This window comes from Suncus etruscus, chromosome 11 (genome assembly GCF_024139225.1).
Source record: "Suncus etruscus isolate mSunEtr1 chromosome 11, mSunEtr1.pri.cur, whole genome shotgun sequence".
In the NCBI taxonomy this organism is placed as follows: domain Eukaryota; kingdom Metazoa; phylum Chordata; class Mammalia; order Eulipotyphla; family Soricidae; genus Suncus; species Suncus etruscus.
The window spans coordinates 237-24,526 of record NC_064858.1 but is presented as its reverse complement, the minus strand read 5'-3'; the positions used below and the strand labels follow the sequence as shown (position 1 = coordinate 24,526).

Genomic DNA, 24,290 nt, shown 5'->3' with positions numbered 1-24,290 from the left:
TAATTGGTTCTTTTGGTTCTCATCTCTATTGTCTCTGGATTTTCCAGCTATACTATATATATATATATATATATATATATATACACATATATATATATATATATTTATATCCCACAAGTGAGTGAGATCCTTCTATGTCTATTCTGTTCCTTATGACTCATTTCAGTCAGCATAATACTCTCCATATCTTTCCATGTATAAACAAAAGTTCCGACTTCATTTTTCCTAACAGCCACATGGAATTCCAGTGCATATATGCACCCAAAAGATTCTTTATCCACTCATCTGATCTTGGGCAGTTGGGTTGTTTCCTGATTATAACTATTGTAAATAGTGCTTACCAAGTGTGATTCGTGAGCACACAGCCAGAGGATGGCCTGGTGGGGACCCCCAAGAGTATATAAAAATAATTACAAAGAACAAAGTCATTGATGTTTCAGAGGAATATGCTATGGTGGGATGTTTATAAAAATTATTTTTGGGGGGCCGGAGAGATAGCATGGAGGTAAGGCGTTTGCTTTGCCTGCAGAAGGTCAGTGGTTCAAATCCCGGTACCCCATAGGGTCCCCCGAGCCTGCCAGGAGCGATTCCTGAGCATAGAGCCAGGAGTGACCCCTGAGCGGTGCTGGGTGTGACCCCAAAACCGAAATAAAAATAAATAAATAAATAAATAAATAAATTTGTGTTTGGGACCACACATGGCCATGCTCAGGGGTTCCTCTGCTCTGCATGCAGGGATGACTCCTGGCTGCCTCGTGGACCCTATGGAATGCCCGGGATTGAACCCAGGCAGGTCGTCTGCCGTGCATCAGCCTACCTAGTCGGAGCAAAGAAGTGCACTTTCTGTCGGTTCTGTGGGGGCAGGAAGGTGGCTTTCCCACAGGTGGAGAAGATCGGCCCCAGCGACGGGTGTGCTTGCGTTTCTTTGAAAAGGTCCTTCGGTTTCTGCAGAGGAGTCGAGTGAGTCGGCACTAAGTCAAGAGCAGGAGAACAACGGACCTTCGTGGCCCGGAAGCGGCTGGGACCTGGGCGGCGCCGGCCCTTGAAGGCTCCGCCGGAGCAGCTGGACCCGTCGCGGCGGCCGTTTTTCTGGCCCCGCGGCCCTTGCGCGGGGGGGGGGGGGGAGGGAGGGGGAGGAGGGGAGGAGGGAGGGGGAGCCGCCTTTCGGCCGCCCCCTCCCCTCTCCGCCTTCCTGCCGCCTTGGCTCCGGACCCGCAGTTCCGGGGCCGGCGGCCAGAGGGGCCTGTGGCGGGACGACTCTCTCCCCGCCGTGCGTGCGTGCGTGCGTGCGTGCGTGCGTGCGTCGAGGGCCTCTCGAGCGCCCCGGGGTCCCGGCCCGGTGAGCCGCGAGGGAGGGAGGGCGGGAGGGAGGCCGCGGGCGGAGCGTCTCTCCTTTTCTCTCCTCTCTTTCTCACTCTCCCTCCCCTCCGCTCCAGCTCCACCCTCCGCTCTGTTCCTGCGGCCCGGCTTCGGCTCGTTCCTCCCGGGGAGGAATTTCTGCTTCTGTCAGTCGCAGAGCACCGCCCCCCCCTCGCTCTCTCTCTGTCTCTCTCTCTCTCTCTGGGAGCGGGGGCCGCAGGCCTTGGGTGTGTTGGGATTTTACCCAAACGGCGCGTTTTCCAGGGAGTGTGGCCCGGGGACACCGCTGGGCCGAGCAGCCCGCGGGACGAACGCCCTCCCCCCGGCCGGGGTCCCTCCCGCCAAGACCGACTGATGGTGGAAAGTAGATTTTGCTCTGGAAACTCCAAGTGCGGACACAGGCCACATCTTGTCCTCAGTAAGCGCTGGGGACAGTAGGATGGTTGGGTGGAGAACACGCTTTGGGGGCGCTTTCCTCCTGCTCCTCCCTCCCCAAGGAGCCGGTGCTGGAGTGGACGCCAGGTTCAGAGGCTCAGATCTGGGTGGATCCACCAGACCCGGCGGGAAGCAGCTGGGCAGGGCTTGTGCTCATCTTTCTTGCTCTTGGCTGTGACTTTTCTGCAGGTCTTCGTCCAGTGGGCGTTGCTGCTGCTCTTCGGAATAATCCAGACTGGAGAAGATGGGCCCTCACCATCTAACGACCTGTCCCCAGGTAAGGGGGCAGTGTGGGCTCTGAGAAGGACAGGGAAACGGGAAGGCGCGTGAGCCCCCCAGGATCTGGGGACCTCAGAGATGTTTGAGGACGGAATCTGGGGGTGGGCGTGCCTGCTGGCTCTGGTCTCTGCAGTTTGTTCTTTTTTTCTTTTGTTCTTATTTGCTGTCTTATGTTTATTTTGGGAGCTACGAGGGTGTTGCTCAGACCTTCCTCCTGACTCAGTGTTCTTGGGTCACCCCTGCCAGTCTGAGACTGGATTGGATGCCAGGTTCCAGGGTTGAGCTCCTGGTCATAGAATAGATCCTGGATGAGACCTGGATCCCAGGATTTCTGCCATAAATTAACATTCTTCTCTTTTCTGGAGAAAGGCTCTCTGATTTATTTCTAAGTTATGGCACCACAGCTGAAAACAACTTCTTCTGGCTCTCCACTCTGGAACCAAACCTTCTGGGGCTGGGACTCTCTGCAGTATCGGATTCAGCCTGGGCCCGCCCCATCTGAGGCAAGCGCCCACCAAATTGTCTGGATGGGTTCTTTAGTATTTTGCTGCTGCTCTTAGATGCCAGGCTGATGCTTGAGTCTCTACGCCTGGGCTCCTGGTGAAGACTTTTCTGCTTTACCTGAAGGAACACAGCAAGGACCTTTTCTGCACGTGTATTTTCCTGTGGGTTTTGTTTGTTTTTAGTTTTAGGTGCTCTGTGCTGTGCCTGCTTTTCTGTTTTGCCCTGAATTCTGCACAGGGTTTGCTCAAGGTGACATAAGGGACACTAGCCTGTGCCTGGAATTGATCCTGTGCTGGTCCATGTTGGTCCTGGCACTGTTGCTCAAGACCCAGGACATGCAGCTCAACTCTTTTGTCCTTCACTCTGCAGAGTCAGGTACCTCCCTGCAGCCATATTTCACTTCCAAAGCCTCCTTGTCTGTGGTACTATGGTTTGTGGTTCTAATAGGGACACAGGAACAAAGGATCATTCTGGAGGCCATAATTGCAGGCAGTTGCAGCGTCATTTTCTTTTCTGGGGGGAGGGGGTCATGCCTAGTGGTACCCAGGGTTAACTCCTTGCTCTGCACTCAGAAATTGCTCCTGGCAGGCTTGAGGGACCATATGGGATGCCACGAATTGAACCAGGGCTCTTCTGGTGTTGACTGCATGCAAGGCAAACATCCTGCTACTGTGCTATGGCTCCGGCCTGAGCTGGTTCATTTGACCTGGACTAGGAGGGATTGTTGGGGTGTGAACCCCTAAGTGCTGACATCCCCAAACTCACATTTGGTTCACTTACTGGACCCTGAATTTACCTTCTGGCCACTTGTTTCCTAGACAGAGATTGGCTCTGGTGGCAGAAGAGGCTAGTGTGTGTTTAGCTTTTGGGGCCACATCCAGAGTTGCTGTTTCAGCTCCTTTTGGCTCTGTAGGCTTGCGTTTTACCCACCAGTGCTCAGTGAATCTAATGCACGGATTAGCCCTGGGTGGTCTCTGTGCAAAGCAGCACCTCCAAGAACCTTCTTGAATACTGTTAGCATGTCTTGTTGGCTGATGAGGCTTTCTAGCATGATGTCTGGGAACTTTCCCCTCTGGGTGCCTGTGGAGAGAGGATGTGGAGGCTCGGTGCTCTCAAGGGCAGACTGGAGAGGCCCTGAGTCCCTCTAGGACCCTAAGGGATCCTATCTCACCCTCAGAGCCTTGGGTGAGCCTTGGCCTTGACCCCTTCCCTTGTGTGCTTAGGGCTTGGTGACCTTCCCTGATGTGGCTGTGACCTTCTCCCCGGAGGAGTGGCCATGCCTGGACATTTCTCAGAGGAAGCTCTACAGAGATGTGATGCTGGAGACCTACGAGCACTTGCAGACAGTAGGTGAGAGCTGCTCTGGTCCTGGGCCACTGCTGTGGGCTACAACCTGGGGTGAGAGGGAGGTACCGTATTTTCCGGCGTATAAGACGACTTTTGAAACAAAAAAGTCAACCAAAAATCGGGGTTGTCTTACATGCTGAGTATATCCCGAAAAATGTTTCAATATGCTGCTAAACGAAAATTGTCTGAATATTGCCACAAAACGAATTTTCCAACTCGATCCTGCACCAATCACTGCCAGGCTGCTCGGACCGCCTCTCTAACTCAGCCAATCCAAGCAGGCTTTTGATGCATTGCAAATTAGACAATGTTCTACACTGTCAAAAGCCTGCTCAGATTGGCCAGAGTCAGAGAGGAAGTCTATTACAGTATAACCTTTGAACCTTTGCTTGTTGTGATTGGCTCACTGTGGTCCATACAGTTGCAGCACAGGAACGTTCTGTCTGATAAAGCGAATATAGGCCTAAACCTATGTTTTAACTGCAAAATTAGGGGGTCTTCTTATATGCCGGCAAATAGGTACCTAGATCTGCAGGGCTATGGGCTTAACAGGGAACATGATTCTATTGAGCCCAAGGTCAAGCCCTTCTCTACAGTCTTTTTTGTTTGTTTGTTTGTTTATAAAGTTATTTGTTTTGTTTTGGGGCCACACCCAGCGGCACTCAGGGGTTACTCCTGGCTCTGAGCTCAGAAATGGATCCTGGCAGGCTCAGGGGACCATATGGGATGCTGATAAACAAACCTGGTTCTGTCCCGGGTCAGGCAAATTCCCTATGGCTGTGCTATCTCTGGTCCTACTTCCCTGCTGTTCTGACTCCCAGCCTCTAACTTTCTCAGATGAATCCAGCCTTATATTTTAAACGTCTTTTCAGTGACTAGCAATATACATTGTTTCACCGGATTGCCATATCTGGGCGAAACTGGTTTTGATTCCTGGCTCTGCATATGCTCCCCTAAGCCTGACAGTGTCCACTTTGAGCACAGACCCAGAAGTGATTTGCCCAAAAGTGATGTGATTTCATGAACCGTGTGATCTTAGCCTCTGGACTCTGATTCAAGGTTCACTCCTGATGAGTTTTGGCATCATCTTGGTTGCTTGATCATCCCTGGGTTGTTCTGTTTTTGACCACGTGCGTTCCTCTCTACTATCCTCTCTACTATTGTTTCAATCCTAACAAGACTGCAAAATTTATAAGTGAGTTAATTTCTTTTTAAATGATTTCAAAACTTCCACTTGGTAGCAGATCTTGGGGTCTTATTAGGCATTATTTTGGGAGATTAGGTCAATAATGTTCCCACATTATTCTGTAGGAGCAAATCTGATGTTCCTGCATGCAAAGCAGGTTACCCAATATATTGCGTCCTTTCTCAGGCCATGGACAATTCGACTTTTTGGTTTGTTTTTGTATTTAGACTATACAGGCAGTTCAGTGGCTTATGCCCAGATATGAACCCAGAAATTCCTTCTGGTGGGGCTTGGTGGAAGCTGTATGGTTTCTGGGATCGAATTATTGTTAACTCTGTTCATGTCACGTGCCCTAACTTCTGTAATATCTATCCAGCCTTTCCTTTTTAATACATCCTTTTGGATGAATGTCTTTCTGTCTGGGGGATACATACCCAACAGAGGACTTGCCTGGTCATATGGCATCTCAATTTTGAGTGTAGTGAGAACCCTCCATATGGTTCATAGGGGTTGGATCAGGCAGCATTTCACCAGGAGTGGAGGAGATTTCCTTCTGACCACATCCCTGCCAGCAGAGATTGTTCCCAGTATTTTTGATATGTGGTATCTCCTCTGGAGTAATACGATATCTCATTATCTTAATTTGGATTTCCTTAATGATAAATGATTGTAAAATAAAATCCAAGAATTGTGAGATCACCCCTTGCATATATTTCTAAACTTTTACTTGGAGAGGTGTTAAGAAGCATAGTAGCAACAAAGAAGTAACTCAGGCTAGTCAGGCAAGAGTAATGGCTTCGGGCCCGGAGAGATAGCAATGCCGATCCAGGACCAAAGATGGTTGGTTCAAGTCCCGGTGTCCCATATAGTCCCCTGTGCCTGCCAGGAGCTATTTCTGAGCAGACAGCCAGGAATCACCCCTGAGCACCATCGGGTGTGGCCCAAAAACCAAAAAAAAAAAAAAAAAGAACATATTTGCAAACATAATTTGTGAATAAGTTGCTAAATGTCACAGCACAAACACATATACACACATACACATCACATACACAAACATCACAGCAATTAGGAAACATGGATTCACTAGGATAGCTGAAAACTTTTTTTTTTGATTTTTGGGCCACACCTGGCAGCGTTCAGGGGTTACTCCTGGCTGGCTCTACACTTAGAAATCACTCTTGGCAGGCTCAGGAGACCATAGGGGATGCCAGAATTCAAGCCAATGTCCTTCTGCATGTAAGGCAAACGCCCTACCTCCATGTAGGATAGCTGAAAACTTTTAAGAATCTAACATTTTACATTTCTTTGGAACTATGCAAACTAATATTAAACCACTAATGTTGAAAGCAAATTTTTCTGTTTGCAGGGGGCATAGAACAACACAAAAGCTATTAGAATCTATACAGGTCGAACACACAGTTCTAGGATCAATAGATTAACTTATCTTAACTTAATATTTCTTTTATTTTCTTTTTTATTTCCTTTATTTATTTTTATAAATTATTTTATAATATATAATATAATATAAATAATATTTCTTTTATTTATATTTTATTAATATTTCTTTTATTTTTATTTTTCTTAATATTAACTTAATAGGATCAATAGATTAACTTATAAGAAAGTTGCAGAGGTTCTAAAAGCAGTTTCTCCCCAGTATGGTCTGCTGCTGAGGTCATCTGGGATGGAAAGACATTTGGTTCCTGAGCTGGAATCTGGGGTGGACCTACTAATCTCCCTGCTATTTTTTTTTGGGGGGGGGGGTCACACCTGGCTGCGTTCTGGGCTTACTCCTGGCTCTATGCTCAGAAATCGCCCCTGGCAGGCACAGGGGACCATATGGGATGCCGGGATTTGAACCATCATCCTTCTGCATGAGAGGCAAATGCCTTACCTACATGCTATCTCTCCGACCCTCCCTACTATTATTAATGTCTCCTTGAAATGGAGCTTTCTCTGACTTCACACCATCAATGACCTTGATATGTTGGGTGGGCCAACATCCTCACACAAAACACTTTGGTAGAAGAAAGGTGGTAGTGTCACTGTCTCTGGGATGTCTTGAGTTCTCTCCCCCTCACTGCCTGCTTATGCCTTAAAGGGTCTCTAATACATTCAGAACACAGGCAATGTCCACTGATGGCCCAGTAATGGGCACTGTGCACTCAATCCAATTCAAGGAGGCCATCATAGCAATTATCCACCAGAGGGTCAAGGCACCATCGTTGTGGTGTTCTTATGTCCCTAGGTCTCTGGAGGCCAGTTCTGTGCTCAGAAATCACTTCTGGCAGGCTCATGGGACATATGGGATGCTGGGTATCGAACCTGGGTCCATCCAGGGTCAGTCGTGTGCAAGGCAAAAGCCCTACTACTGTGCTATCACTCCAGCCTCATTGGGCAGTATTTTAAATGGGATAGAATCTTTGATCTCTTTCTCCTCTGAGTTGTTATTTGTATAAAGGAATGCAACTGTCTTTGTGTGTTGACTTTGTAGCTGGTCACTTTGCTGTATTGGTTTATCGTTTCTAAGAGCTTTTGTGTGGGATCTTTAGGCTCTTCTATTTATATCATCTTATCATCTGCAAATACAGTTTTACATCCTCCTTTCCAGTTTGGATTCTTTGATTTCCTTCTCTGTCTGATTGTTATTATTTGGACTTCTAATACTATGATGAATAAGAGTAGAGACAGAGGAACACCCTTGCCTTGTGCCTGACCCTAGTGGAAATGCTTTCAGCTTTTTGCCATTAAGAATAATGTTGGCTGGGGCCGGCGTGGTGGCGCTAGAGGTAAGGTGCCTGCCTTGCCTGCGCTAGCATAGGACGGACTGGACCTCAGTTCGATCCCCTGGTGTCCCATATGGTCCCCCAAGCCAGGATCGATTTCTGAGTGCATAGCCAGGAGTAACCCCTGAGCATTACCGTGTGTGGCCCCCCAAAAAAAGAATAATGTTGGCTGAGGCATTTTTATAAGTAGCTATTAGTATCTTGAGGAAGGTTTCTTCCACACCTATTTTGTTGAGGGTTTTCTTAATGAATGGGTGTTGGATTTTGTCAAATGCTCTCTGCAACGATAGATATGACCATGTGACTTTATCTTTCCTTTTATTGATGTGGTATATGATATTGATTTATTTGTATATTGCTTATCCTTGCATTACTGAGATAAAACCCACTTGTTCATGATTATAATCTTTTTGATGTGTTGTTGGATTAAGATTTTGTTAAGGATTTTTGCATCTATGTTCATTATTGAAATTGGTCTGTAGTTTTCTTTCTTGGTAATATCTGACAGCTTTGAGAATGAGTGTGATATTAGCTTCATAGAAGGAATTTGGGAAGATTCCCATCTTTTCGATGTTTTGGGTAGTCAATGTAGTAATGTATCCCTGAATGATAAAATTCACCCTTAAACCCACCTGGTCCTGGTGGGAGTTTCTTTTTTTTTTTTTTTTTTTTTTGGTTTTTGGGCCACACCCGTTTGACGCTCAGGGGTTACTCCTGGCTATGTGCTCAGAAATCGCCCCTGGCTTGGGGGAACCATATGGGAAGCCGGGGGATCGAACCGCTGTCCGTTCCTTGGCTAGCGCTTGTAAGGCAGGCACCTTACCTCCAGCGCCACCGCCCGGCCCCATGGTGGGAGTTTCTTAATTACTGTTTCAACTTCCTTACTTGTGCTTTGCCTGTTTAGGCTTTTCACTTCTTTTTTTGTTTTGTTTTGTTTTGTTTTGTTTTTGGGTCATACCCGGCAGCACTCAGGGGCCACTCCTGGCTCTGTGCTTAGAAATCGCCCCTGGCAGGCACAGGGGACCATATGGGATGCCAGGGTTCGGACCACAGAATGAAATGCATGAAAGGCAAACGCCCCACCTCCATGCTATCTCTCTGGCCCCAGGCTTTTCACTTTCATTCAGTATTGGAAGATATTTTTCCAGAAATCTGTCCATTTCTTCCAGGTTCTCTAGCTTATTTATTTATTTTAAAAAACCAGCTCCTGGTCTCCTCAATTCGTTGGTTCTATATTGTTGATTTCTGCTCTGGTTTTATTGTTTTTTTCTGCTTGTATTTGTGTTCCTTTGCTATTGGTTGTCCAGATAGTTAAGGTGTCCCTCCACAGATTGTATTTGTATCTATTTTGTTTCTTCATTGCAAAATAAGATATATGCAGTGTGCATAAGAATTTGTTCATAAGTTTTGTTTTTACTATAGTCAGACCCTCCAATGGTCTGAGGGACAGTGAACTGGCCCCCTGTTTAAAAAGTTTGAGGACCCCTGCTTTAGGTTGTTGATTTTGTTGTTTTCTTTTCTCCTGTAGGCCTGTATTGCTCTGAATTAACCCTAATTACTGCTTTAGCTGTGCCCCATAGATTTAGTCATTTTTTTCCCTTCATTATCATTCATCTTAAGGAATCTCTTTATTCCTTGATTTCCTTTTTTTTTTTTTTTTTGGTTTTTGGGTCACATCCCCCGGCAGCGCTCAGGGGTTACTCCTGGCTCCATTCTCAGAAATTGCTCCTGGCAGACCAGAGGGACCATATGGGATGCGGGATTCGAACCACTATCCTTCTGCATGAAAGGCAAACGCCACTTCCATGCTATCTTTCCGGCCCCTATTTGATCCAGCTTTTTTAAGCAGCATATTGTTTAGTTTCCAGGTGTTAGATTTTCTTCACATCTTTTTGTAATCAATCTTGATCTCTGTGGCATCATGGTCTAATACGGTGCTTGGTATAATTTTTATATTTGTGAGTTTATGTTTGTTAGACTTGTGTCGTGAAATGTCTCTCCTAGAGAAGGTTCCATGTGTACTTGAGAAGAATGTGTATTCAGCTTTTTTTTTTTTTTTTGGTTTTTGGACCACACTTGTTGACACTCAGGGTTATGCACTCAGAAATTGCTCCTGGCTTGGAGGGGACCATATGATTCGCTGAGGGATCGAACCATGGTCCATCCTAGGCTAGCGCTTGCAAGGCAGATGCCTTACCTCTAGCGCAACTGCTCCAGCCCCATGTATTCAGCTTTTTGAGGAGGAAAGGTCATGTATAGATCCATCAGTCCTACTTTTAGTTTCTCCTTTAGGGCTTTTATGTCTTGCTAGTGTTCCAACTAGTGGATCTGTCTAGTGGAAATAATGGCGTGTTGAAATCTCTCATTACTATCACATTTCGGTCCATATGTTTCTCTAGGTTTGTGAGTAAAAGCCTTACATATTTTACTGGCTCTACATTTGGTGCAAAATGTTGATCAGGTTAGTACTTCTTGGTCTATTCTTCCCTTGGTCAACAAGTAGTGTCCATCTTTGTCTCTAAGTACTTTATTGAGGTTGAATGCAATTTGGTTTGATGTAAGTATGAATATCCCAGCTTTTGTTTGTTTTTCAGTAGCTTGTATAATTATTTTTCCAAGCTTTTATTCTAAATCTATGTCTAGCCTGAACTTTGAAGTATGTTTCCTCGGGGCAGCTGGGTTTTAATTTCTGAGCTGAGCTGCTACTCTGTGCCTTTTGCTGGGAGAGTTTAGTCCATTGACATTTAAGGAAACTATTGACAGAAAGGGCTCTTGTGCCATTATATATTGTGTAGGGTTGTTGCTGTTACAGTTGGGTATTTGGTTTTTATAATTGTCCTTTGGGTAGTGCATTTTGAATTGGTTGTTAGCATAAATATTGTGAGTTCTATTTTGTCCGAGAATGTTTGTAACCCTCTCTCCCATGTAATTGAGAGTTTGCTCAATAGTGGACTCTAGGTTGAAAGTTTCTTTCTTTTTTTTTTTTTTTTTTTTTTTTTTTTTTTGGTTTTTGGGCCACACCTGGCATTGCTCAGGGGTTACTCCTGGCTGTCTGCTCAGAAATAGCTCCTGGCAGGCACGGGGGACCATATGGGACACCAGGATTCGAACCAACCACCTTAGATCCTAGATCGGCTGCTTTCAAGGCAAAAGCCGCTGTGCTATCTCTCTGGGCCTGAAAGTTTCTTTCATTAATACTTTGAATATGTCATTCCACTCCTTTTGCCTGGGTTGTTTTAAATGAGAAATCTGGTTTGATTTTTATATTTTCTTTATACTTAAGGTTCTTCCTCCTTTACTGCTTTAAAGAGTCCATCTCTCTCTCTCTCTCTCTCTCTCTCTCTCTCTCTCTCTCTCTCCCCCTCACACACACTCTCTCTCTCTGCCATTTGTATTACTGTATGCCTTCTCTCTCTCTCTCTCTCTCTCTCTCTCTCTCTCCCCCTCACACACACACTCTCTCTCTCTGCCATTTGTATTACTGTATGCCTTCCTGCTTTTCTATTGAGATCTATTTTGTTGGCACTTTTTTTGGGCCACACCCAGTGATGCTCAGGGGTTAATCCTGGCTATGTGCTCAGAAATTGCTCCTGGCTTGGGGAACCATATGAAATGCCCGGAGATCGAACCACAATCTGTCCTAGGTTATTGCTTGCAAGGCAAATGTCTTACTGCTTGGCCATCACTCCAGCCCCTGTTGGCACTTTCTTTTTTTTTTTTTTTTTTTTTACCTCTGATTTGTATTGCAGTCTCTTTCCAGAGCTTTGAAATTTCTCTTGTTATCTCCCTCACTGTTTGTTCTTCTTTCACTCTTTCTTCCCACTGGTATTCTTATCATTCAGAGATCATTTCTTGTCTTTGTTCAATAGTACCTTACATTTTTTTTCCAATCATTTGTCCTTTCTTTTTTTATTATTATTATTAAATAATTTTATTTTTAAAGGTTTATTTATTTATTGGTTTTTGGACCACACACGGCAGTGCTTGGGTTATACCTGGCTCTGTGCGCAGAAATCGCTCCTGTAAGCTTGGGGGACAATATGGGATGCCAGGAATCGAACTGCGTCTGTCCTGGAGTAGGCCACATGCAAGGCAAAAATGCCTTACCGCTATGCCCCATGTCTGTCCTTTCTTTTTTTTTTTTGGCTTTTCGGGCCACACCCGTTTGATGCTCAGGGGTTACTCCTGGCCAAGCGCTCAGAAATTGCCCCTGGCTTGGTAGGACCATATGGGACCAAATTGCTGTCCTTCCTTGGCTAGCGCTTGCAAGGCAGACACCTTACCTCTAGCGCCACCTCGCCGGCCCTGTCTGTCCTTTCTTTTTTGACTTCTTTATTAATGCTGGCTTTCTTTTGTCTTTTTCAATAGGTACCTTACATTTTCTTCCAATGATTTGTCTGTCCTTTTCTTTTTTGACTTCTTTATTAATGCTGACTTGCATTTTACGTTCAACTTTGTACAATTCTCCAACTGTGTATATCTGGTATTGTGGCTTGCTAACATGTTTTTTTTTTCCCTTCAGTTTCATTTGTATGAAATCTGTCATCTTCTGAAAGAGTTCTTTTTTGAATTGGTTGAATTGTTCATCTATAGATACCTTATGTTCGCCAGCTAGTGACTCTGATTTCTGTTGCTGAAACATTAAGTGTTGGTTTTAGGTCCCCATCTATAAGGCTCAGGTGTTTTGGTGGATTTGGAAATTTGCCAGGATTTCTCTCCAAATCCCAACTGAGGTGTCTTAGATTTCCCATTGTTCTTAGCATTTGGTTGGAATTTGGTTGGAATGCTGCATTTGCAGAGTATTTAAGACAGTGATTTATTGAATGGATTGCATAAAAAGTGGCTAGAGGTATATCTGCTTTAGAGTTTATTTTCCTAAATAAGCAAGGTTATCTGAGTATAATTAAAAAATATTGCAAACTAATTCATTGGTTTGCTCAACTGGGTTTTGAGATATCTATTTTCTAGGAAAAAGAAGTGCTAGGTCCAGTCAGCCAGGAAATATATAATGTACATGGAAATGCACTAACATCATTGTAGATTGGGAAAAGCAGGCTTGATGGGAGGGACTGGAAGGACCCTGTCTCCACTGTCTCCACTCAGACAGACTAGAAATCCTGAAATGGCACAGGATGGTAGCGAGATCAGGACTAGCAGCCTCCAGCTTCCTCTTTTTAAGACCCCTTTGGGCTTTGGCAGTTCTTGGTTTTGCTCCTGGCTTTTCACTCTTTGCTCACTCCCTGAAAGACTCAGGGAAGTACAGAGGGTGCCGAGGTCAAATGAAGATTGGCCATGTGCAGGCAGAACTGACCTATTGCTCCCCCATCCCTCCGCTGTATTATCCATCCCCGTCAATTAGACTCTTTCTATTTTAAACTATTCTCATCTCTGCTATAACTGACATGCATATGGAGAGCAGCAATTCTGTTTTTCATTTGTTCTACAATTTGGTATTTTCATTAGGGATTCAGAATCATGCATGGACTGCTGCCCCTTCCTTGTCTCTAACCCAAGATTGTCCTTCTGCAGCAGGATATTTTGAGGTAAAGCCTGCACTAATCTCCTGGCTAGAAGGAGGAGCCCTGGGGAGGCTGCCACGAAGTCTGTTTGCCGGTGAGTGTGGGAAGAGCCTCCTGGGCTCTGGGTGTGTTTTGGGTATGAATTGTCATGGACCTGTGTGAGATCGGAGCACAGGGCTTGGGCCTTGGGACTCCCAGAGCATTGGTGCATAACCTCTCTTGTTCCCTTTCTATTCCCTTGATGCTGAGTCCCCAAAACAATCTGCAGCTTTGCTCTTTCCTTTGCTCTTTCTGGTTTCATAGCTGTGGGTGTTTAGAACATATCCTGAGATTCCTTCACTCCCTGTTAGTGCTCTCAGTGTGGTTGTACAACCTCATGTCGGGGTGCTCTTTTTAGACCCTAGATCATTCTGGGATTTTTGATATCCCCAAGGCAGTGATTTTCTTTTATTTTCAGATTCACTCAGTGATAATAAGTTGGGGTTAATCTTGGTCCTGTGCATCAGAAATTATTCCTGGTGCGCTTGGGGGACATTATGGGGTGATGGGAATTGAACTTGGGTTAGCCTCGAGGCAAACACCCCCCTGCTGTGCTTTCTTCTGGCCCACTCAGAAATTTTTGTCTGTATTTTTTTTAAATATCTTTATTTAAACTCTGTGATTACAAACATGATTGTAGTTGGGCTTCAGTTGCTAAAAGAACACTCCCCTTCACTAGTGTAACATTCTCACCACCAGTGCCCTCCATCTCCCTCCTCCCACACCCCTTGAAACAGGCATTCTACTTCTCTCAATCATTAACATTGTCATGTGTTATTTCTCTAACTGAACTCACCCCTCTTTGAGGTGAGTTTCATATTGTGAGCCGGTTCATAACGTGAGCCGGTCCTTCCGGCCCTCATCTCTGGGCATTATCACAATAATGTATTTAATTTTTCTTTCTTTTTTTTGGGGGGGTCATACCTGGCAGAGCTCAGGGGTTACTCCTGTCTCTATGCTCAGAAATCACCCCCCTGCAGGCTCAGGGGACCATATGGGATGCCAGGATTCGAACCACCGTTCTTTTGCATGCAAGGCAAACACCTTACCGCTGTGCTATCTCTCTGGCTCCTACTTTTTCTTTTTTTGTTGTTTTGTTTTTGTTTGTGGGTCACACCCAGCAGGGCTCAGGGGTTACTCCTGACTCTACACTCAGAAATCGTTCCTGGCAGGCTGGGGGAACCATATGGTATGCCAGGATTCGAACCATGGTCCTGTTGCATGCAATGCAAATGCCCTACCTCCATGCTATCTCTCCGCCCCCCCCCCCATTTTTCTTATAACCCATAGATAAGCAAGACTATTTTGTGTTTTTTTTCTCCCTCTGACTTATTTCACTCAACATAATAGTTTTCATGTCCATCCATGTATAGGAAAATTTCATGACTTCATCTCTCCTGACGGTTGCATAATATTCCATTGTATATATGTACCACAGTTTCTTTAGCTGTTCATCTGTTGAAGGGCATCTTGATTGTTTCCAGAGTTTGGCTATTATAAATAGTGCTGCGATGAATATAGGTGTGAGGAAGGGATTTTTGTGTTCCTAGGTCTATCTCTAGGAGTGGTATAGCTGGATCATATGGGAGCTCAATTTCCATGTTTTTGAGGAATCTCTATATTTTTTTCCATAAGGACTGAACTAGATGGCATTCCCACCAGCAGTGAATGAGAGTTCCTTTCTCCCCAAATCCCCACCAACACTTATTGTTCTTGTTCTTTGTGATGTGTGCCAGTCTCTGTGTGTATGATGGTACCTCATCATTGTTTTGATTTGCATCTCCCTGATGATTAGTGATGTGGAACATTTTTTCATGTGCCTTTTGGCCATTTGTATTTCTTATTTGAAAAGTTGTTCATTTAGGGCCCGGAGAGATAGCACAGCGGCGTTTGCCTTGCAAGCAGCCGATCCAGGACCAAAGGTGGTTGGTTCGAATCCCAGTGTCCCATATGGTCCCCCGTGCCTGCCAGGAGCTATTTCTGAGCAGACAGCCAGGAGTAACCCCTGAGCACCGCCGGGTGTGGCACAAAAACAAAAACAAAAAAAAAGAAAACTTGTTCATTTCTTCTCCCCATTTTTTGATGGTATTTTCTTGTTAAGTTCTGTCAGTAACTTGTATATCTTAGATATTAGCCCCTCATCTGATGGGTATTGGGTATATAGTTTCATTTTGTGGGTGGCTTTTGTATCCTAAGCACTATTTCCTTTGAGGTGCAGAAGCTTTGCAGCTTAATATAGTCCCATCTGTTTATCTCTGTTTCCATTTGTATGGAGAGTGCTGTTTCCGCCTTGAAGATGCCTTTAGTTTTGATGTCTGGAGTGTTTTACCTACATGTTGTTCAATATACGTTATGGTTTCAGGTCTGATATCCAGGTCCTTAATCCATTTGGATTTGACCTTTGTGCATGGTGTTAGATGGAGGTCTAAGTTCGCTTTTTTGCAGGCGGCTGAACAGTTGTCCCAACACCACTTATTGAAGAGGCTTTCCTTGCTCCATTTTGCATTTCTTGCCCCTTTATTAAAGATTAATTGATTGTATGTCTGGGGAGCATTTTTTGAATACTCTCATCTATTCCACTGATCTGAGGGTCTGTATTTATTCCAATACCATGCTATTTTAATGACTATAACTTTGTAATACAATTTAAAGTTGGGGAAGGTGATGCCTCCCATACTTCTATTCCCAAGGATTGTTCTAGCTATTCATGGGTATTTATTGTTCCAAATGAATTTCAGGAGTGTTTGATCCACTTCTTTGAAGAATGTCATGGGTATCCTAAAAGGGATTGCTTTACTTCTGTATTAATCTGTATTAAATATGCATTTGGGGACTATTGTCATTTTAGTGATGCCAATCCATGAGCAGGGTATGTGTCTTCATTTCCTTGTGTCCTCTTTTATTTCTTGAAGCAAGGTTTTGTAGTTTTCTTTTTTTTTGTTTTTTGTTTTTTGTTTTTTTGGGCCACATCCGTTTGATGCTCAGGGATTACTCCTGGCTAAGCGCTCAGAAAATGCCCCTGGCTTGGGGGGACCATATAGGACGCCGGGGATTGAACCACGGTCCTTCCTTGGCTAGCGCTTGCAAGGCAGACGCCTTACCTCTAGAGCCACCTCTCCGGCCCCGGGTTTTGTAGTTTTCTTTGTATAGGTACTTCACGTCTTTAATTAAGTTGAATCCAAGATATGTGCTTGTAAAGCTATGAATTTCCCTCTTAGTACTGCTTTTGCTGTATCCCATAAATTCTGATAGTTTGTGTCTTCATTGTCACTTGTTTCCAGAAATGTTTTGATTTCCTCTTTGATTTCATCTGACCCACTGGTTATTCAGCAAGAGTGCTGTTTAATTTTCAGGTGTTAAAGTTTTTCTTTAGTGACCCTTTGTAGTCCACTTATAATTTTAGTGCCTTTTGATCCGAGAAGGTAGTCTACAATATCTATCCTCTTGACTTTATGGATATATATTTTATGGGCCAGCATGTGCTCTATCCTGGAGAATGACCCATGTGCGTTGGAGAAGAATGTGTATCTGGGTTTCTGGGAATGGGTGCCCTATATATATCTACTAGTCCACTTTCTTCTATGTCTCTTTTCAGTGCTAGTATATTCTTGTTGGGTTTTAGCCTGGTTGACCTATCAAGGGGTGACAGGGCAGTGTTGAGGTCTCCTACTATTATTGTATTGCTATTGATATCTTCTTTCAGGTTTGTCAACAATTGTATTAAATGTTTTGCTGGTCCCTCATTGGGTGCGTATATGTTTAGGAGAGTGATTTCTTCCTGCTGTAGGTATTGTTTGATTAATACAAAAGGGCCATCTTTGGCTTTTATAACTTTTCTGAGTCTAAAGTTTGTGTCATCTGATATTAATATGGCCACTCCAGCTTTTTTAAGGAAGTTGTTTGCTTGGATTGTTTTCTTTCAGCCTTTTATTTTGAGTCTATGTTTGTTCTGACTATTTATATGTGTTTCTTGTAGGCAGCAGAATGTTGGCTTCAGCTTTTTGGTCCATTTTGCCATTCTGTGTCTCTTAACTGGTGCATTTAGTCCATTGACATTGAGAGAGATTATTGTCATGGGATTTGATGTCATCTTTGTTTTTGGGCCACACCCGGTAACGCTCAGGGGTTACTCCTGGCTATGCGCTCAGAAGTTGCTTCTGGCTTGGGGGACCATATGGGATACCAGGGGATGGAATCATGGTCCGTCCAAGGGTAGCACAGGCAAGGCAGGCACCTTACCTCTAGCGCCACTGCCCGGCCCCCTTGATGTCATCTTTGTTAGTTGTGTCTGTTAGTCTGTCTTTCTTTTTTTTTTTTTTTTTTTGGTTTTTGGGCCACACCTGGTGGCTCTCAGTGGTTACTCTGGCTATGCGCTCAGAAGTCACTCCTGGTTTGGGGGACCATATGGAATGCCGGGGAATCTAACTGCAGTCCATCCTAGGCTAGCGCTGGCAAGGCAGACACCTTACCTCTAGCACCACCGCACTGGCCCCGAGGTGTGTTTTTTTTTTTTTTTAATTTTTAGGGCTGTTTTTGAGTCTGTAAAGTTTCTGAGCTGCTGTTTATCTGTGAAGCTATGTGTACTTTCTTCAAACAGAAGTGAATCTTGCTGGGTGCAGTATTCTAGGTGAAGCATTTATTTCTTTGAGTTTTGTCAAAGCTTCTGACCTTGAGGGTTTCTTGTGGCAGGTCTGCTGTACATCTTAAGGATGCTCCTTTGAATGTAATTTTTCTTTTTGATCTTCCTGTTTTTGGCATTCTATCCCTATCTGTGGGATTTGTCATTGTGACTAGGATGTGTCTTGGGGTGCTTTTCTTCGGGTCTCTTTTAGTTGGTACTCTTCTGGCATGCAGGATTTGGTTTCATGCTGTCTTTAGCTCTGGGAGTTTCTCTGTAATAATGTCCTTGACTATTGATTTTACCTGGGGATTTTCTTCCTGGGTCTCTGGGACTTCAATCATTCTTATGTTGTTTCTATTGAACTTTTCAAGGACTTCTATTTTCATCTGTTCACATTCTTTAAGTATTTTTTCCATTGTTTGATTGTATGCTTTAACCTTCTTTTCCAGTCTCTTGAATATGGAGTTGCTCTGCATATCATCTTCCAGCTTGCTAATTCTATCCTCAACTGCTATTACTGTGTTGGAGAGGCTTTCCATTGAGGTTTTCATTTCATCTACTGAGTTTTTCATTCCTGTTATTTCACTTTGGAGTTTTCTGATTTCTATCTTTGTGTTCTGTTCAGCTTGATCTATTCTTTCTTTGAGTTCTATGAGCATCCTCCATATTACCATTAACACACTTGTAGTGTGGATTTTACTGTGTGTTGTGGTGGAGTTCATGAGTTAGGAGATACGTGTGGCCGGGTGCTCCCTGCTTCTCCATTTCCTAGCTGGCGAACCTTGATGGGATTAAGTTTACTGAGGTCTTCCTTAACAGCCTCACTCAAGGATCAGGAAGCCTGAATGGAGGAATGCAGAGGATTTTTAAAAGCTCCGGGCAGAAGTTTGGTACCACCTTGTGGGCTGGGACTGCCTATAAGTTTACTGGGGTCTTCCGTAGCAGCCTCACAGGGATCAGGAAGCCATTTCTAGGCTTAGACCTTCCCACACAGCATCCTTGTCCTCAAACTCTTTCCCAGGCCTCATTCTTCACCAAATAAGGTGTCAAGAAGACTGTAGAGTTGGCACTGGGGTTAAGGCAGTTGCTTTGCAGGCAGTTGGCTGGGAGCTGCTCAATCCTTGGCATCACAGATGATCTTCAAGCAATACTTGGAGTGATCCCTGAACGCAGAGTTAGGAGTAAGCCTTAAGTATCTCCAGAAGGGACCCAAACTGATTGCATTTTAAACTATTTATAAGCAAGCCCAGCACAAAGCTAATGTAGATTTTGCCAAGCTCCTCACTCTGGTGCTCCCAACCTGTCTTGCCTTTTCATGTTAGCTTATTTAGTACCTGAAAACAACATGTATTCACTCCACCTATGTTGCCACTTTAATCAGGTTTCATTCAATTAATTCTTTTTTAAAAAATTTTTTTATTTAAGCACCATGTTTACAGAAATGATCATAGTTGAGTTTTAGTCATAAATTGTACACTGCCCTTCACCAGTGCAACTTTCCCGGCACCAGTGTCCCCCATGTTCCTTCCCCACAATACCCCACTTCTGTCTAAGACTGGCATTCTGTTTCTCTCACAATCGTCATGCTAGTAGTGCAGTTACTGCTCTGTGCTCACCGCTCTTTGTTGCAAGATTCGTATCATGGGTTTGTCCTTGGGCTCTCTGTCCATTGTCTCTGGATAATATTACTATACCCTGTTTTATTTTTCTTACATCCCACAGATGAGCTTGACTATTTTATGGCTTTTTCTCTTCTTCTGATTCATAATATGATAATAATAATCTCCATGTCCATCCCTGTTTAAGCCAATTTTACGACTTCATTTTTTTTTAATAGCCTCAGAGTATTGCATTGTGTAAGTGTACCACAATTTCTTTAGCCACTAATCTGTTGTCGGGAACCTGGACTGTTTCCTGATTCTGGCTACTGTAAATAGTGCTACGGTAAACATAGTAGTGTGGAGAACATTTTTGAATTGTGTTTTTGTGTTCCTAGGTTCTATCCTAGGAGTGGTACTACTGAATGACATTAATTATTACATGACTGAATTAAGAAAGTTCCACTTTCTTGAGCCATATCCATAATATTTTTCAGAAAGGCTTGACTAGATAGCATTCTCACCAGCAGTGAGAGTTTCTTCCTTTCTGCATCCATGCCACACTGGTTGTTCTCACTGTTTCTTAAAGGCTATTCAAGATGTAGTGTTTGTGACTGGCTCCCAGTGATGCTGGGGTATCACTTAGATCCCCAGCACTGGGGATCTAAGCTGTTTGAAGACTTGTCATTTGTACTCAATTTCTATTGTTGGTGTTACTAAGTCACATCCAGCTCTGCTCATAGGGCCACACAGTGCTCAGGGACTAAAACTAGGACCTTGCCACTTGAATTATGATTGTGCCCCCAAATAGGACTTTTTGGGTTTTTGAAGAGAGGTTGGGCTAAACCCACTTATATTCAGGGATTAATCTTGGATTTGTGGTTAGGAATCACTCCTGGCAGTGCTTGGGGGACCAGATACAGTGTTAGGGATTGAAGTGGGATTGTTCACAGGCCAGGCATGTACTGTAGACCTTGGACTACATCTCTAGCCCTTAAATATGACTTTAGATGGCAAAATATGAAATTAAATATATTCATTCATAATTTCTAACCATAACCCTATTATACCTCTGTTGGTAAAACTCCATGCTATATGCTTCCTAATGATTAATAGCTTTTCCCTCATAGGAAGTCACTAAGGATGATTTGAGCTCATGAAATGAAGTGTCACTACATCTCAGGAGAGTAAAATATCTTTAGAAACCACATCACAGAGTAATAGGACTTCAGGATGCTGTATACCGAAAGGTCACTAAACATATTAAGTTCAAAAATTCCAGGTTAGAGGTATAAGCGATTGCACAGTGGGTAGGGTGTTGGCCTTTCATGCACCAACCCAGGTTCAATACTTGACATCCTTTATAGTCTTCCCCAACCAGCCAGAGTAATTGCTGATTGGCTAATAAACACAGTAATCCTGAGTACTCTGAGTTTTAGCACAAAAACAAAGAAAAGTTTCTGGATATGTACTTTCTGAATTTTGCAAGATTTAGTGAATGCAAATGGAATGAAAAAACACAATTTAGGGGCCAGAGATATAGTACAGCATTCCGTACAGTTTTCCAAGCCTGCCAGGAGTGATCCCAGAGCAGAGACAGGAGTAAGGTGTGAGCAACCTACAAGTGTGGCCACAAAATCCAACCAAACAGAAAACCCCACCAGACTTCTTAGGAGCATAAAGATTTTACCTTGCTTTATCAACAAAATAAGGAAAGTTAGGAGAACTATGGTTCAGACAACCTTGTCAGCATCTACTCTGACGAAACCTTTCTCTTTCAGCAGAACTCAAGTCAGAAATCCATCCTTGTCCCTTCTGCTCTCTCACCTTCTCCAGTCTGAACTTCCTCAGTCGTCACATGAAACGAAGTCATCCCTCTTGGAGCCTCCTGGAAACATCAGCAAAAAAGCACTTTCAATCAGAGAATTCCTATCCACATAAGCAGAACGAATGGTGGCAACATTCTGATCCATATAATGACAAACCAAAGAATGACATACTTGAAAGTCAAAAGCACAAAGAAAGCTCCATACATTTGGCTAATAGGATGAGGCATAGAAGAATTTCAACAGTGTTTTCTAGACAATTTAGCAGTCAAATAGATAGTGTTAGTAAACAGATGACTATGGAGGAAGATATTAACACAGGCCTGAAAGAAAATCCAAAGGACACAGGTGGAGTAGACTTGCCAATAATTTTAAGAGACAAGTATGTAAGGCCTGGGCAAGGCTTCAGTGATGGAACAAATCTCATCACACATCAAATGACTCACACAGGGGAAAAACCCCATGTTTGCAGGGATTGTGGGCAAGGCTTTACTCTGAGATCAAGTCTCCTCATACACCAGAGGATACACACAGGGGAGAAGCCTCATGTTTGCAGGCAGTGTGGACGAAACTTTGGTCGGAGGTCAAGTCTCATCACACACCAGAGGACACACACAGGGGAGAAGCCCTATGCTTGCCAAGAATGTGGGCGAGGCTTCAGTGAGAGGTCAAGTCTCATCACACACCAGAGGACACACACAGGGGAGAAACTCCATGCTTGCAGAGAGTGTGGTCGAGGCTTTGGTCGGAGGTCTCGTCTTATCGCACACCAGAGGACACACACACGTGAGAAGCCTTATGTTTGTGGAGAATGTGGTCGAAGCTTTAGTCTGAGTGAAGGTCTCATCAGACACCATAGAATACACACAGGGGAGAAGCCCTATGTTTGCAGACAATGTGGGCAAGGCTTCAGTGTGAAATCAAATCTCCTCATACACCAGAGGACACATACTGGTGAGAAGCCCTATGTTTGTAGCCAGTGTGGGCGAGGCTTCAGTCTGAGGTCACATCTCATCACACACCAGAGAACACACACAGGGGAGAAGCCCCATGTTTGCATGGAGTGTGGGCGTGGTTTCACTCAGAGTTCAAATCTCATCACACACCAGAGGACACACACAGGGGAGAAGCCCTATGTTTGTAAAGAGTGTGGACAAGGCTTTGGTCGGAGGTCAAATCTCATCACACACCAGAGGACACACACAGGGGAGAAACCATATGTTTGCAGAGAGTGTGGACAAAGCTTTGGTCAGAGGTCACATCTTATCACACACCAGAGAACACACACAGGGGAGAAGCCCCATGTTTGCATGGAGTGTGGGCGTGGCTTCACTCAGAGATCAAGTCTCATCACACACCAGAGGACACACACAGGGGAGAAGCCCCATGTTTGCATGGAATGTGGGCGTGGCTTCATTCAGAGGTCAAGTCTCATCACACACCAGAGGACACACACAGGAGAAGCCCTATGTTTGCAGGTTTTGTAGTCAGGGCTTCAGTGATTAGTAGTTTCATGATCCACCAGATGGCATACAGACAAGCCCCATATTTGGATAGAGTGTAGGCGAATCTAATGCCTACACTAATGCCGCACACATACTGGAAGGCCAATGTTTGAAGAAAAGGTGATTAATGAAAACAAACCTCATAGCATCCACAGAGAGCAAATGTAACCAACAAAATCTACATAGTGTGGCTGTGGAAGTGAACTGATATCTAAATCCTGTATTTAGTTTTCTGCAAAATAAAATGCATACAGATAACCCTCACTTAACGACCTACCTGTTTAGCGACCACTTGCACTTAATGACCAACTCTTCACCATTACGACTGCTCACACGAACATCTCACCGATGGTACATGCCATAGCAGTGGCCCTGCTTCTCAATGTCATTCATGGCTGATGTACACTATTCTAAGGTCTGGTACTGCTGTTTCCTGGTCAGTATTCACAGTTCAGCAGTAAATTAGTTTTTTGCGATGTAAAGAAAAAATTATAAACAGCTATACTGTACTGTATATCTACCTAAAAATACAATTTCAAGTATTTTTAGGTAGATATATTTATACTATTTATATTTATTTATATTTATATTATATTTTATGTTTATTTATATTTATACTATTTACACACAACTTTTTCCAAAGCTGTAGCAGCAACAGAAAATGATGAAGTAACTCCGTGATTTCTGGAGATTTTACAACATTTTAGACTGCATAAACTATATTGAGCCACTTGGAAGGGAGTGACAGAAAATTGTATGCAAGGCATAGGAAAAAATACCTTAAAACGTTTAGTGAACAATGTAGTTTTTGAGAAAGATGAACATGTTGATGCCATAAATAAAACAACTATAGAACTTGCTAAAGTGCTTAATTTAAAAGTTGAGTTGGAAGATATTGAGGAATTAGTGCAATACAGGGAAGGAGAGCTAACTACTGAAGATTTAATAGAGTAGGAAGCACAGCAGGAAAATGAAAACATGGAAGAAGTACGAAAGAAGTTTACTGTGAAGGGAAATTTATTTTTTGTTTATTTTAAATATCCCTTTCCATCTTGTATACTCTATAATACAGTACTGTGGTTTTTGGTGCTTTAATGTACCTACTTTACTAAATGTATGTTCTGTAATACATTGCAGTACTGTGTGTAAATTACACGACCTATGCAAATTAAAACAAGTGGAAGTTTTCAGTTTGCTCTTTCTCATTATTTTACTTATTCAGAATACTGTATTTTAAGTACTATGCATGTACTGTATTCCTGTACATGCAGTTCCTCACTTAACGA

General features: G+C 43.7%; 1 protein-coding gene across 1 annotated transcript; it reads left to right on the top strand.

Moving 5' to 3' along the window:
• The first annotated feature begins 1,915 nt into the window (after positions 1-1,915).
• Positions 1,916-23,058, top strand: LOC126022951 (histone-lysine N-methyltransferase PRDM9-like). Its single transcript, XM_049783964.1, is given in 5 exon segments — positions 1,916-2,071; positions 3,801-3,927; positions 13,426-13,509; positions 21,458-22,958; positions 22,960-23,058. Coding segments are annotated over 5 exon segments (1,791 nt in total). The 5' UTR covers positions 1,916-2,038; the 3' UTR covers positions 23,006-23,058.
• Positions 23,059-24,290: the final 1,232 nt, after the last annotated feature.